This window comes from Myotis myotis, unplaced genomic scaffold, assembly GCF_014108235.1.
Source record: "Myotis myotis isolate mMyoMyo1 unplaced genomic scaffold, mMyoMyo1.p scaffold_m19_p_1, whole genome shotgun sequence".
NCBI classification, from domain to species: Eukaryota; Metazoa; Chordata; class Mammalia; order Chiroptera; family Vespertilionidae; genus Myotis; species Myotis myotis.
In genome coordinates, this window is record NW_023416313.1 from 183,037,294 (window position 1) to 183,052,628 (window position 15,335).

The 15,335-nt window shown below is 38.4% G+C and overlaps 1 protein-coding gene across 3 annotated transcripts in view; it reads left to right on the forward strand.

The window, feature by feature from the left end:
* Positions 1–15,335, forward strand: part of PIAS1 (protein inhibitor of activated STAT 1) — a 128,884-nt gene that overhangs the window by 92,927 nt on the left and 20,622 nt on the right. For all 3 annotated transcript variants that reach the window (XM_036305782.1, XM_036305775.1, XM_036305791.1), the window contains one exon: positions 7,260–7,333. In XM_036305782.1, the coding sequence (XP_036161675.1) occupies positions 7,260–7,333 (74 nt within the window). The remainder of the gene's footprint in view (positions 1–7,259; positions 7,334–15,335) is intronic.

Below are 15,335 nucleotides of genomic sequence, written 5' to 3' on the forward strand. Positions count from 1 at the left end.
TGATGGTGGAAGTAGAGAAAAGTTGACAGTTTGAGAAATGTTGAAGGGTAGAAATGGTGGATTACATGTGAGGAGTGAAGAAAAAGGAGAGGCCAAGGGGATTTCTAGGTTAACTGCTCTCTGTCTTGTACTTTTTTTCAGTTCCTCCCTCTCTATAGGCTCTTCCTGTCAACCTTTCCTGTCAAGTTCTTTTCATAGAGTTCTGGGTTCCTTCTATTCTCATTCTAGTTTCTTCAACAAGTAATATGCACTTGCTCTTTCTACCTCCTCACTGTAACACATTGTTATCTTTTAATAATTTTAGAGAGAGGGGAAGGGGGAGAGAAACATCGATTGGTTGCCTGCACCCACCGTAACTGGGGATCGAACCCACAACCCAGGCATGTGCCCTTACCAGGGATCAGACCTGCAACTTTTTGTTTCAGTGTACGGGATGATGCTCTAACTGAGTCACACTGGCCAGGGCAACCCATTGTGATCTTTTAGTTCTCATCCTTCCACTGAAACAGCTCTGGTAGATGTCACAAACCACCTGATTGCTAAACCATCTGATTGCTAAATTTTATCTTTTTAGTTCTTGGATATTTTTGTGTGTGTTTCATATCAACCACTTTCTGCTTGGAATTCTCTTCTCTGAGTGTTACTTCCCAATACTTGTCTTCAATGGATTCTCTTAAGGGAAGCATGCTAAATGTTTGTTTTCTCTGGGGTTTCATTCTTGGTCAACTTTCGTACATACTTTCCCTAGAGATAATTATATCATCCACTCTTATGGTTAAAACTAGCACCAATTCCCAAATACATATCTTCACCCCAGACCTTCCCTTGAATTTCAAATATAGATATGTATAGGTAACAGCCTTCACAGAAATATTCTACTGGTTTTTCATTTTCAAGTGTTTAAAACTGATCTCACCAAGTTCTCTCAAACTTATACCCTAAATGTTTCTCAAATCTGTCTTTTCTCTCTCCCAGTTCTTATTTAAGCTCTCATATTCTGCTTTTATTTTAAAAACCTTTTCTTAGCCCTAGCCAGTATGGCTCAGTGGATAGAGAGTTGGCCTGCAGACTGAAGGGGCCCAGGTTCGATTCTGGTTAATGGCACATGCCCAGGTTGTGGGCTCGATACCCAGTGGGGGGCATGTAGGAGGCAGCCAATCAATGATTCTCTCCCATCATTGATGTTTCTATCTCTCTCTAATTCTCCCTTCCTCTCTGAAATCAATAAAAATATATGGGGGGGGGGGAGGGAGAAAAAGGCACATAAACAATCATTATTAAAAAATAAATACCTTTTCTTAAGTAACATATTCCTCTCCTTTCTTGGCTCCTCTTCATATCTCTTCTGGTAGTAACCTAAGTGATTAATACAGATCTAATCCTACCATTATTCCTTTGCAATTCATTTCTTCTTAACACCAATGGAATTAAAGTCCAACTTTGTTAGCGTGACATATGCAGCTTTCCAGGGTGTGGCACCTACTTAGTACTTTCCAATGTCATCTGTGTTCACTTTTCGTCTTGTACTTTATATTTAAAAATACTGAGTTCTTTTCTTTTTCCTCACGGCTTTGCCAGTATTGTTCTCTATGCTTCAAAACTTCCCTGTTGCCTCTTTTGCCTAATTTCAGTTATCCGTGATGCTTCACTTTTTCCATAAGGTATCTCAGGACCCCCAGGGTAGATGAGTTGACTTGTAGCTGGCTTTCCAAACATATTTCCGTCAGCACCTTTACTCCCTACTAGACCATGAGTTCCTTTCAGCAGGAATTTAATCTTATTTTTCTTGAATTCCTAATGCTTCACACAGTGCCAGGCACATAGTAGATCCTCAGATTTTTGTTGATGTAAACTGTAAAAAGAGATCTACAGTAAAAATCAGGTCTCCATACCTCTGTTTCCTTGCCTATAAAATGAAATATTGGATTAATATCATCAGTTGTTTCCAGCCTTAAAATTCTAAAAGGATGAATATAAAATAATCTAATATTAAGAAAGGATAGAAATTATTTTTAGAAAACAAACCTAGTACAGCACTGCCTAATAGAACAATCTGTGATGCTGGAAATGTTCTACATTTGTACTGTCCCATATGGTAGCCACCAGCAGCATGTGGCTATTGTGCACTTAAAATGTGGCTAGTGCAGCTGAGGAACTGAATTTTAAATTTTACTAAATTTAAATTTAAAAATAGCCACTTGTGACTAGGAGCTAACTCTCATAGTTTGTGACAACAGGAATTTGTAAAAGGTTAATTTTAAATGTGTCTACCTGTAACGTTAGTATATAGGTCACATAATGAAATACTGTTACCACTGCAATTCATAGTGATACAAAAAAACTTTAAAACTTCCAAAGACTTCTCATGTTTTGGTTGATACAGCAGGATATTATGTCTTGTTTTTATTTTTTATTCCCTTGCCCACAAAGAATAACAATACTTACTTTATTTTTCCTCCATACTTTGCTGTGATTAAATTTAACATAGTAATTTCCCCCCTTTCTTTCAGTTACGTTTATTGAAGTACTAGAGGCTCGGTGCATGAATTCGTGCATGGGTGGGGTCCGGCCAGCCTGCCCCTATTGGGGCTGATCGGGCCGAGCCAGCGGGGGGGTAGGGGCCGTGGGTGGTTGGCCAGCCCAACCCACCCCCTGGTTGAACTCCCTGTTAAACTCCTGGTCGAACTCCCGGTTGAGGGGACAATTTGCATATTAGCCTTTTATTATATAGAATTGAAGTATAGTTTACAAACAGTAAAAATTCACCTTTTTAAGTGGACAGTTTGATGAATTTGACAGATTTATGCTATCATGAACCACTGTCACAATCAAAATATAGAACATCCTCCACTACAGAAAGCTCCTCCCCTGTGGCTCTTTGCAGTCCATCTCATTCCCTTATCTGGTTCTCATAATCCAGTGATGTGATTTCTGTGTCTGTAGTATTATCTTTTACAGAATGTCAAATATTTGAAGTGCTACAGCATGCACCTTTATGTACCCTTTTTTGTTTGGCTTATTTCACTTAAGTGTAATGCTTTTGAAGTTCATCCATGTAGATTTTCCTCTTTATGTGTACCATAATTTGTTCATTCATTTATCAGTTGATTTACATTTAGATTGTTTCCAGTTTTGCACTGTCATGAATAAAGCTGCTAAAACACTTATATTTTGAATATGGATATCCCAGTTTTGTAGATATACATTTTTATTTCTCTTGGGTAAATATTTAGATCTGGGATTTCTGAGTCATATAAGTGTATGGAAAACAGATTGGCAGTGTCTTATAAAGTTTATATACTATTTTTGCATTCCCACCAATGATATATGAGATTTTTGAGTTGTTTCCAATCCTCACTAGCACTTTGTATTGTCAGACTGCTTTGATTTTAGCCATTCTGGTCAGAGTGTAGTTGGTATCTCATTTGAGTTTTAATTTGCATTTTCCTAATGATTAATGATGTTAAACATCTGTTCATATGTTCATTTGCCATCTTTTAGCTTCTTTGATGATATGTCTATTCAAATCTTTTGTCCATTTCTTTTTATAGTTTGTGCTTTTTAAGTTAATGTTTGTATATGATCCAGGGTAAGGTTCATTTCTCCCTATATAGAGATGCAGTTGTTTCAACATTTGTTGAAAAGACTATCTTTTCCTCCATTTAATTAGCCTTAGTCCAATATAGAAAAGATAATACATAGTCACCCAATAGAGCTTATTCCAGGAATAGTAGGTTGATATAACATTCCAAAATCAGTCCCAGAAATGATAAAATAAAATAAAATCAGTCAGTATAATTCACCTTCTCAACAAACTTAAAAAAGAAAAAGATCATATGATCATCTTAATTAATAGGTGCAGGAAAGGCATTTGGTCAAATTCAGTATCCATTCTAATAAAAATCTCAGGAAAATAGAATGAGAAGGGGATTGTTTCTGTGTAATAAAGGCTATTTATAAAAAGCCTTTAATATCATAGTTAATAGTGAAAAACTTAAATGCTTTACCTCTATCAGAAACAAGGCAAGGATATCTGATCTTAATACTTCAGTTCAGCATTACCCATGAGATTCTAGCTAGCACAATAAGGCAAGAAAAGAGAAGAATTCAGATTAGAAATTAATAAATAACTATTTTCTTTATTTGAAGATGACTTCATTATCTATATAAAAAAAAAAATCCTGAAGAATCAACAAAAATTTGCTAGAACTAAATTTAGCAAGGTTGCAGAGTACATGGTCGATTTATAGAAATAAATTGTACTTCTACTAGCAGTAAACAATTGGAAATTGAAATTCAGAAAAGAATTTACTGTAACATCCAAAAATATGAAATACTTCAGATACATTGCACAAAATATGTATAAGATTTGTATGCTGAACACTACAAAATGATGCTGAAATTAAATAAGACCTGAATAGCCCTGGCCAGTATGCCTCAGTTGGTTGGGTGTCAGCCCATGCACTGAAAGTTTGGTGGTTTGATTCCTGGTCAGGGCACATGCCCAGGTTTCAGGATCAATCCTCCATAAGGGGCGTGTGGGAGGCAGCCAGTGGGATGTTTCACGTTGCTGTTTCTCTCTCACATTAATGTTTCTCTTCTTTCTTTCCCTCTCCCTTCCTTTCTCTCTACAAATCAATAAGATAAAATAAGGCCGAAACCGGTTTGGCTCAGTGGATAGAGCGTCGGCCTGCGGATTGAAAGGTCCCAGGTTTGATTCCGGTCAAGGGCATGTACCTGGGTTGCAGGCACATCCCCAGTGGGGGATGTGCAGGAGGCAGCTGATCGATGTTTCTCTCTCATCGATGTTTCTGGCTCTCTGTCTCTCTCCCTTCCTCTCTGTAATAAATCAATAAAAAATATATATATATAAAAAAAAAAGATAAAATAAGACCTGAATAATATATAGATGTGTACCATGTTAGTGGATCAGAGTACTCATTTCATTGGGGAGATGTCAGTTCTCTCCAAAGTGATCTGTAGGTTAAATTTAATCTAGTCAAGATCTTAGTAAAATCTTTAAAAGTATCTTTACATGGAAGGATTGGCTCAGATTGAGTTTATAATGGCAAAGATGAAAGACAAAGCTTTTTTTTTTTTTAATTTTAAAATAAAATTGACAGCCTGATTCTAAAATAATTTCAGGAAATTATCCCGCCTCTGATAGAAAGTGAACATGCAAATCACATTTTGTTTTAAATAACAATACCTAATATTTATTGAGTATGATGTTAGATTATTTTAAAGCATTTTTATGTATGTTAACTCACTTAATCCTTAAAATAGTGTTATGAGGGATTATTATTATTCATATTTACAAGATGATGAATCAGAGGCACAGAGAGATTGAATGACTTGACTAAGGCTTGAATTCTAAACTAGGCTGGCTTTAGATGTTAGCTTTACCACTACCTCAGGTTGCCTCTCCTGTTTTAGTTTCTTTTCAAATTGCTAAACACTGAACTTTGTTTTACATAAAGCTGATATTATGATCTATACTATTTCTTCATTTAAGTGGAAATTTAAGTAGACAAAATTCAAAGTCAATTAATGTTCCCACTGCTGTGTGTATGGTGGGTGCTGGAGGGATGTTTGGTGAAGGCATACAGAATGGTTGGTGATAACATTAGAACTCCATTTGCATGTCTATTTTGTGACAGTTATTTGCTATCCTTAAAAAGATATTATTTGTTAAATGTACCTTTATAAAAAAGAGTTGACTAAGATTAGGTCTATAATAGGAAAGTCATACTTTTTATAATTTACTAGTACATATGATATTAGCACAAGTGATGTGACAACCATATTTTACACACTAAAACCTAGGGATTTTATGACCTTTCTGCTCTGAGGCAGCCTATGAGTTATATAGATTTAAAATTTGGAATTTCCAGGCCATGAAATTACTTTTAGTTTGACATCAGAATTACATCTACAGCTTTTAAAAAACTCTCCATTGGTATCTCTCTTTCCCATTTTGATTCAGTGGGAAATTATAAGTTACAAAGCCCTATAGGTAGTTCTGATGTACGTCTTAGCTGAGATCCAATGATTTATGGAGACAGTTGGATGGAATATCTAAGATTTGGACCATCTAAAAGAAAAAATCCAGTCTTTATGATCACCGTGTTAAATAAAGGCAGGATTCTTAATTCCCATAAATGGTTTTCAGCACACAGATACCTACTCTGAAGTCATTCTTCTTTGTCTGAGTACTTTTCCTCTCCCCTTTTTCTTTACTATATGTTAACTACTTGGACACACTTAGTTATACCACAGCTCTGAAATTCTGTGATTGCCTATGTACACAGCCACTCAATGTGGAACACCTCCTTCTACACAAAGACTTCAAAATTATTGTGGAATAGTTCTAAAGTTATTGGAATGTTACATTGAGGCATGTCTAGTCTCACTTCCCTGTTAAAGTTTAATTGAAGTTCTAAGTTGTGGCTTTTACAAGAAACATATGCATTAGGTTTCCAAGTATTGAAGTCCTTGTTATATTAGACTTAGTAACAGAATAGCCATTAAAAGCAAAATTACTGCCCTGACAGGTGTTGCTCAGTAGTTAGAGCATTGATCCTCGGAATGATATTTGTAAACAATATTTGTGTTATCTGAGCTTTGGGAAAACTTATAAATGTTAATTTTGTAGTACCTATTAATTTATTTTCAAATAATATTGATCGTAATTTAAAATAAAAAAGTTATAAAATAAAAAGGGCCTGCCACCAGTTGAATATGTCAACCTTTTATAGAATTTCCTTTATATTCTAGCTGCAATGCAGTTTTTGCTCTGTGGATGAGAAATAGGAAACTTACAGGAAATGCAGTCAGTCTATAGATATACTATTGTTTTTCCTTCCTTTGTTCATTGTAGAAATTATAAACCATATACTTTTTATATTTTCATTCAGTTGCTTGGAAATTAATTGAACAGATTATTTCTAGTTCCTTCTTAAAAAAGATATGTTTTGTATTGAGAGAGAGGTCAGTATGAGAAAGAAACATCAATCGGTTGCCTCCTGTATGCATCCCGACTGGGGATCAAACCCGGAACCCTGGGTGTATGTGCCCTGACCAGGAGTCCAACCTTTCAGTGCAAGGGACAGTGCTCAATCAACTGAGCCACAACGACCAGGGCTAGTTGCTTTTTTTTTTTTTAAAGGTTCCTCATTTTAAGTTCTTTTTCTTATATTGCATTAAGGATGTATCTTTCATAAACTTGTTGTGTTTGTTTTCTCTTCAATGAATGCCAGTTAAAGAGAAATTGACTGCGGATCCAGACAGTGAAATAGCTACAACCAGCCTAAGGGTTTCTCTACTATGTCCAGTAAGTGTTAACTAATATTTGTTTTACATAAGATTTAACATACATATTCTCTTTTATTACGTATCTTCAGTATTTGAGAAATTTTGTTTACTTTTGAAACGTGCCTACCTTTGTTACAATTTATGAAGGTGGAAAGACATTATTATTATATGGGATTTGGAATCTAAACAAATGTATAGGTCTATAAAAATTTTCTACTCTTAGTAAAACATTTAGATATCGATTGTGATTAATAATTGTCTCATCAACAAACGACAAGTGCTGGCAAGGATATGGAGAAAAAGGAACCCTCGTGCGCTCCTGGTGGGAATGCAGACTGGTGCAGCCACTGTGGAAGACAGTATGGAGTTTCCTCAAAAAGTTAAAAATGGAACTCCTGTTTGACCCAGTAATCCCACTTCTAGGAATATATCCCAAGAAACCAGAAACACCAATCAGAAAGGATATACGCACCCCTGTGTTCATAGCAGCACAATTTACAATAGCTAAGATTTAAAAACAACCTACTAGTAAGTGCCCATCAGCAGATGAGTAGACTAAAAAACTGTGGTACATCTACACAAGGGAATATTACGCTGCTATAAAAAAGAAGGAACTTTTACCATTTGCAACAGCATTAATGGAACTGGAGAGCTAAGCAAAATAAGCCAGTCAGAGAAAGATAAATATCACATGATCTCACTCATATGTGGGAATATAATAATCAACATAATTTGATGAACAAGAATAGATCCAGAGACAGATGGCAGGGGAGGTGGGGTGGTTAGAGAGCAACCAAAGGACTTGTATGCATGCATATTACCATAACCAGTGGACACAGACACTGGGGCAGTGGGGGCTTGCCTGGGGTGGGAATGGCTGGACGGGGGGCCGGTCAAGTGGGGGAAAAAGGAGACATATGTAAAACTTTAGACAATAAATAAATAAATAAATAAATAAATAAATAATTTAAAAAAACAAAGGTGTATTAAAAAGAAAAAGGAAGGATATGTCTTAAATATTCCATAGGATTTAACATGTGTAAAGCACATAGTTCTTTATTATTATTTATATTATCATGATGCTGAATAAACATGGCCAGATGGTCAGCTTAAAAACTTAAAAAATAATAATTGTCTCTAAGACTCAAGTGTAAAATCTCCAAATAAGAATGTTTATGTCAGTATATTTATAGAATTTTATTTTTAAAAATAGTATCGTATCCTTCCTTTTGAAGAAAATCTGGCCCGAGTTACCAATTTAACCATTTTGCCAACAGTGACTGCATTATAAGAATCTACCACTTAAAAAACTATTTTATTTAGCTTGAATGATTGAATTAATTATGCATATAAAATAACCTTGATATATTTTAAACCAGAAAATGAGGTCAAAATCAGTCATTTGTACAAAATAGATATAAGCCCCAAGACATATCAAATAATTAAACTTGTGAAACAGTTTCCCAAAAAATGTGTGTTAAGGTTTATTTGTAACTTGTTTGGTATGATGAATATGTGTTTTATACAAAAATATGTGAACAGCTAAGAGTAAATTACTTTGACATTTTTATTATTTTTTGTTGTATAATTATAATCAAATTAATTATATATAAATTGGGGAGAGAGTATAAAGAGGACACAGCTGATCCTGATTTGCCTGGATTGTTCAGGCAGGCCTGATGATATGGAAAGTTTTTAACATTGAAATTCTACTAATCTAAGATGAAGAAACAAAGAATTTAAATAGAAATTAAATGCTATTTGTTCTATATCTTAGTCTTTATAAAAACTCAGATACAATATGAAAATTCAGTAGCTCGGGAGTTAGTTTATAATACTGTACTGTACATAGATCTTTTAAAAAACTTTTTTTTAATTAAACTTTTATAAATTATAGAATATAGCTAAATTGATAAAAACCACCAAAATCCTATCATTTGTATATATCCTTCTATCTTTTTATTCCTTACTATAGCTATTGTTTAGAGAAAATATTTTGATTCCAGGCTGTTTATGTTATTACTAGAGGCCAAGGCCCAGTGCATGGATTCGTGCACCGGTGGGATCCCTCGGCCTGGCCTGCGCCCTCTTGCAATCCGGGACCCCTCAGGGATGTTGGAGAGCCGGTTTCGGCCTGATCCCCGCAGTCCAGGCCGAGGGACCCCACCTGTGCACAAATCCGTGCACTGGGCCTCTAATATAAGACCTTTGGTTAAACTCTTCTCACCTTCCCCCCTCCCCCCTTCCCTCTGAGATTCATCAGTCTGTTACATGTTTCCATGCCTGTGGTTTCTGCTCCTGCATTGAGCGTCTGCCCCCTAGTGGTCAGTGTGCATCATAGCTACTGGCCAGTCAGCGGTTGTTTAGGCTTTTATATATATAGATTACAAATACTTTGCCAAATATATGATGCAATCATTGATCAAAACTGAGGGAAAAATAGCAACACAACAATAGTAGATTTTGATACCTGACTTTTAGTTATAGATATACAGACGGTCCTCGGGTTACATTGGACTTGATGTATGTTGTTTCATGGTTACATTTTGTGGTTACGTCGCCATCTTCCATTTATTTAAAAAAAAAAAGTTCCGTCATTTTGACGTATGTACATATGTGCTTTATGTTTTATTTTGTTTACTTACCACAAGAAAAGGTCACGAATTGTTATCTTTCTTTTAAATTTTTTTTACTGGTTCACTTGATTACTGCTGTGTATGTGCTCCATGTGAAAGACGTGGGTGCGTATGTAGGTGGGTTCCGACTTACAGCAAAAATCGAGTTACATCGCGCTGTAGGAACAGATCTCCGACGTAACCCAAGAACCTACTGTAACTAAAGAGTAGGTCATTAAGGAAACAGAGGACTTAAAAATACACTATATATCAGCCCTAGCCGGTGGACTGGAGAGTCCCAGGTTTGATTCTAGTTAAGGGCATATACCTTGGTTGCAAGCTCGATCCCCGGCCCTGGTTGGGCCCTACAGGAGGCAACCAATCCATGTGTCTCTCTCACATGATGTTTCTCTCTTTGTCTCTCCCCCTCCCTTCCACTATCTCTAAAATTCAGTGGGAAAATATCCTTGGGTAAGGATTAACAAACAAACACTACATATCAATTGGACCTAAAAAACACATACATTCTATTCTACCCAACAACAGCAGATTACATTTTTCTCATCTGTATCTGGAACATTCTCTAAGATAGAACACATGTTCGGCCACAAAACAACTCTTAACCAATCCTATCTAATAATAGACAAATAGGGTAATTAACCGTACCTCCGCTACACTTCCCATTGGCTAATCAGGGTGATATGCAAATTAACTGCCAACCAAGATGGCGGCCAGCAGCCACGCAGCTGAAGCAAACGTGAGGCTTTCTTGCTCCAGTGATGGAGGAAGCCAAGGTTCCCCGCCTGCCACGGCCCGGCTCTGAGCTGAAGCAACAGCTCCAAAAGCAACAATGTTTCAATTATAGAAGCTAAACCCCAGATACCTGCTTTCAGCCAGCCGGGGCCTCAGAGCTGGAGCGAGCAGGACGGCAACAGTGTTTCAATTATAGAAGCCAAACAAACCCCAGATACCTGCTTTCAGCCAGCCGCCACCGCGGAGCTGGAGCCGGCTCTCAGCTCCAGTGACAGCTATAGACGGTAAATAAATCCCAGAATAAAGATAAAAAGAAAAAAAGGAGAGGCTGGGAGCTTCAGTCGCAGGCTAGCCTGAAAACGGCCCTCAGCCCCTCACCCAGACTGGCCAGGCACCCCAGTGAGGACCCCCACCCTGAAGGGGGTGTGAACAGCTGCAAACAGCCATCAGCCCCTCATCCAGGCTGGCCAGGCACCCCAGTGGGGACCCCAACCCTGAAGGGAGTGTGACCAGCTGCAAACAGCCATTAGCCCCTCATCCAGGCTGGCCAGGCACCCAAGCGGGACCCCCACCCTGATCCGGGACACCCTTCATGGCAAACCAGCTGGCCCCCACCTGTGCACCAGGCCTCTATTCTATATAGTTAAAGGGTAATATGCAAACTGACCCTAACAGCAGAAAGACTGGGAATGACTGGTCACTATGACACACACTGACCACCAGGGGGCAGACGCTCAATGCAGGAGCTGCCCTCTGGTGGTCAGTGTGCTCTCACAGGGGGGAGCTCTGCTCAGCCACAAGCCAGACTGATGGCTGCCTTTACAGCAGTGGAGGTGGGAGAGGCTCCCACCACCACTGCTGTAAAGGCAGTGGTGGTGGGAGCCTCTCCCACCTCCTCAGCAGCGCTAAGGATGTCCGACTGCAGCTTAGGTCTGCTCCCCGCTGGCAAGTGGACATCCCCCGAGTGCTGCCGGGCTGCCAGAGGGATGTCTGATTGCCATCTTAGGTCCAATCCCCCCAGGGAGCAGGCCTAAGCCAGCAAGTGGTCACCCCCGAGGGGTCCCAAACTGTGAGAGGGCACAGGCCCGGCTGAGGGACCTCCTCCCCCCAAGTGCACAAATTTTTGTGCACCAGACCTCTAGTTTAGAAATAAAATCATACAAAGTATCTTCTCTGAAGACAGAGAGGGATGAAGTTAAAAATCAGTAGCAGAAAGTAAACATTCTTTTTTGATGTTTTTATTTATTTCAGGGTGAGGGAGATAAAAACATCAATGATGAGAATCATGACTCCTGGTTCATGGATTGATCTCAACCACTGAGCCACACCAGCTGGGCTAAACAACTGATGGGTTAAAGAAGAAATTCCACATGGGAATGTAGAAAATATTTGGAGAACAAATTAAAACAAAACCCAATATACCAAAACTTATGGGATACAACAAAAGCAGTAGGAGGAGGGAAGTTTATAGTACTAAATGCTTACATTCAAAAAGAAGAGAGTTCTCAAATCAACACTCTAACTTACCTCAAGAAACTAGAAAAATGGTTCTGCTTGTGTGGCTCTGTGGTTGAGCATTGGCCTGTGAACCAGAAGGTCACAGTTTGATTCCCAGTCATGACACATCTGGGTTGTGAGCTCAATCCCCAGTGGGAGTTGTGCAAGAGGCAGCCAATGATCATTGATCATTGATGTTTCATTTCTCTTTTCTTCTCCCTTCCTCTCTGAAGTCAATAAAAATATATTTTTTAAAAACTAGAAAAATAAAAATAAAATAAACTCAACGTCAGCTGAAGGACGGAAATAACAGATTAGAGCAAAGATTAAGAGAATAGAAAAAAATTAATAAGACCAAAATGTTGTTTTTTTTTTAAAGATTGGCAAAAGCTAGACTTAAGAAAAAAAGAGGATGCCCTGACTAGTTTGGCTCAGTGGATGGAGCGTTGGCCTGCGGACTGAAGGGTCCCAGGTTCGATTCCGGTCAAGGGCATGTACCTTGGTTGCGGGCACATTCCCAGTGGGGGGTGTGCAGGAGGCAGCTGATCGATGTTTTTCTCTCATCGATGTTTCTAACTCTCTATCCCTCTCCCTTCTCTGTAAAAAAGAAAAGAAAAAAAGAGGAAAGACTCAAGTAGCTGAAATTAGAAACAGAAATAAGGATTTTAAGAGACTACTTATGAACAATTGTATGCTAACAAATTGGATAACTTTCTACAAACATATAACCCACTAAGATTGAGTCATGAAGAAATAAGAAATCTGAACAAACCTTTTCTAAATTAGGGATCAAAAACCTCCCAACAAAGAAAAGCTCAAGACCCCATGGCTTCACTGCAGAATCATACTAACAATTTAAAGGAGAATTAATACCAGTTTTTTCCCATTGTTTCAAAGAATTGAAGAGGAAGGAATACTCCTAAACTCACTTTATGAGGCCAGTATTACCTGATCCCCAAATCAGACAAAAACAAGCCAGGGGGGAAAAACTGCATACCAACATCCCTGATGAATATTGATGCAAAAAACCCCTAACAAAATACTAGCAAACTGAATTCACCAGCACATTAAAAGTATTATACACGGTGACCAAGTGGGATTTATGGCTGGAACATAACAAAAATTAATGTCATATACTACATTAACAAAATGAAGGACAAAGCACATATGATCAGCTCAATTGATGTAGAAAAAAACATTTGACAAAAATTCAGCATTTTTCCCGTGCTCAACAAACTAGACTAGAAGGAAGCTTCCTGAACATAATAGCCATATACTAGTGTGCAAAGCCCACAGTGAACATCATAGTCAATGTGGAAAGACCGAAATCTCTGCCTCTAGAGCAGTGGTTCTCAACCTTGGCTGCACATTAGAATCACCTGGGAATCTTTTTAAAATCCTGATTTCTGGGCTTCATCCTCTGGAAATTCTGTTTCTTTGTTACTAATGTAGTGGCCTCACCCCATAACAAAGAAACTGAATTTCCGGAGGATGAAGCCCAGAAATCAGGATTTTAAAAAGATTCCCAGGTGATTCTAATGTGCAACCAAGGTTGAGAACCACTGCTCTAGAGCCGTGGTCGGCAAACCGCAGCTCACGAGCCACATGCGGCTCTTTGGCCCCTTGAGTGTGGCTCTTCCATAAAATACCACATGGGGGGCGCGCACGTACAGTATGATTGAAACTTCGTGGCCCATGCGCAAAAGTCGGTATTTTGTGGAAGAGCCACACTCAAGGGGCCAAAGAGCTGCATGTGGCTCTCGAGCCGTGGTTTGCCGAGCCGCAGTTTGCCAACCACTGCTCTAGAGGATTAAGGCAAGGATACCCTCTCACCACTATCATTTATCATAGTACAAGTTATAGTCAGAACAATAAGACAAGGAAAGGATTAAGACATACAAATTAGCCCTGACTGGTTTGGCTCGGTGGATAGAGTGTCGGCCTGTGGACTGAAGGGCCCCAGGTTCAATTCTGGTCAGGGGCATGTACCTTGATTGCAGGCACATCCCCAGTAGGGAGATGTGCAGGAGGCAGCTGATCAATGTTTCTCTCTCATCGATGTTTCTAACTCTCTATCCCTCTCCCTTCCTCTCTGTAAAAAATCAATAAAATATATTTTTTTTAAAAAGACATACAAATTAGAAAGGAAGAAATAAAGTGATCTGTTCACAGATTACATGATTTTTTTTTTATTATAGAAAGCCCTAAATATGCCAGAAAAATTGTTGGAACCAATAAACAAATTTAGAAAAGTTGTTAGTTACAAACCAACAGTCAAAAATTTGTTACATTTCTATACAGTAACAATGACCAATCTGAAAAGGAAATTTAGAAAACAATCCCATTTATCATAGCATCAAAAAAGATTATTTAGGAATAAACTTAGCCAAGGAGATGAAAGACTTATACATTGAAAACTACAAAGCATTACTAAACAAATTCAAATAAATGGAAAGACATCCTATATCATGGGTTTGAAAGACTTATTGTTTAAATGTCCATACTGGTCAAAGTGATCTACAGATTCAGTGCAATTTCTATCAAAATTCCATGGCATTTTTTGCAAAAATGGGGGTGGGTGGGAGGAATTCTGTAATTTCTATGGAACCTCAAAGGACTCTAAATAGCCAGAACAATCTTTTTAAGATAAAGTTACTTTTTAAATATATTTTTATTGATTTCAGAGAGGAAGGGAAAGGGAGAGAGAGAGAGAAACATCAATGATGAGAATCACTGATCAGCTGCCTTTTGCATCCCCCCCACTGGGGATTGAGCCCACAACCTGGGCATGTGCCCTTGACCGGAATCAAACCAGGACCCTTCAGTCCACAGGCCAACAACCCTCTATCCATTGAGCCAAACCGTCTAGGGCAGCCGTGGGCAAACTACGGCCCGCAGGCCGGATCCGGCCCGTTTGAAATGAATAAAATTAAAAAAAAAAAAAGACCGTACCCTTTTATGTAATGATGTTTACTTCGAATTTATATTAGTTCACACAAACACTCCATCCATGCTTTTGTTCCGGCCCTCCGGTCCAGTTTAAGAACCCATTGTGGCCCTCGAGTCAAAAAGTTTGCCCACCCCTGGTCTAGGGCACCAAAACAATCTTTTAATGAGAACAAAGTTTGAGGTCTTACACTCCCTGATTTCAAAGCA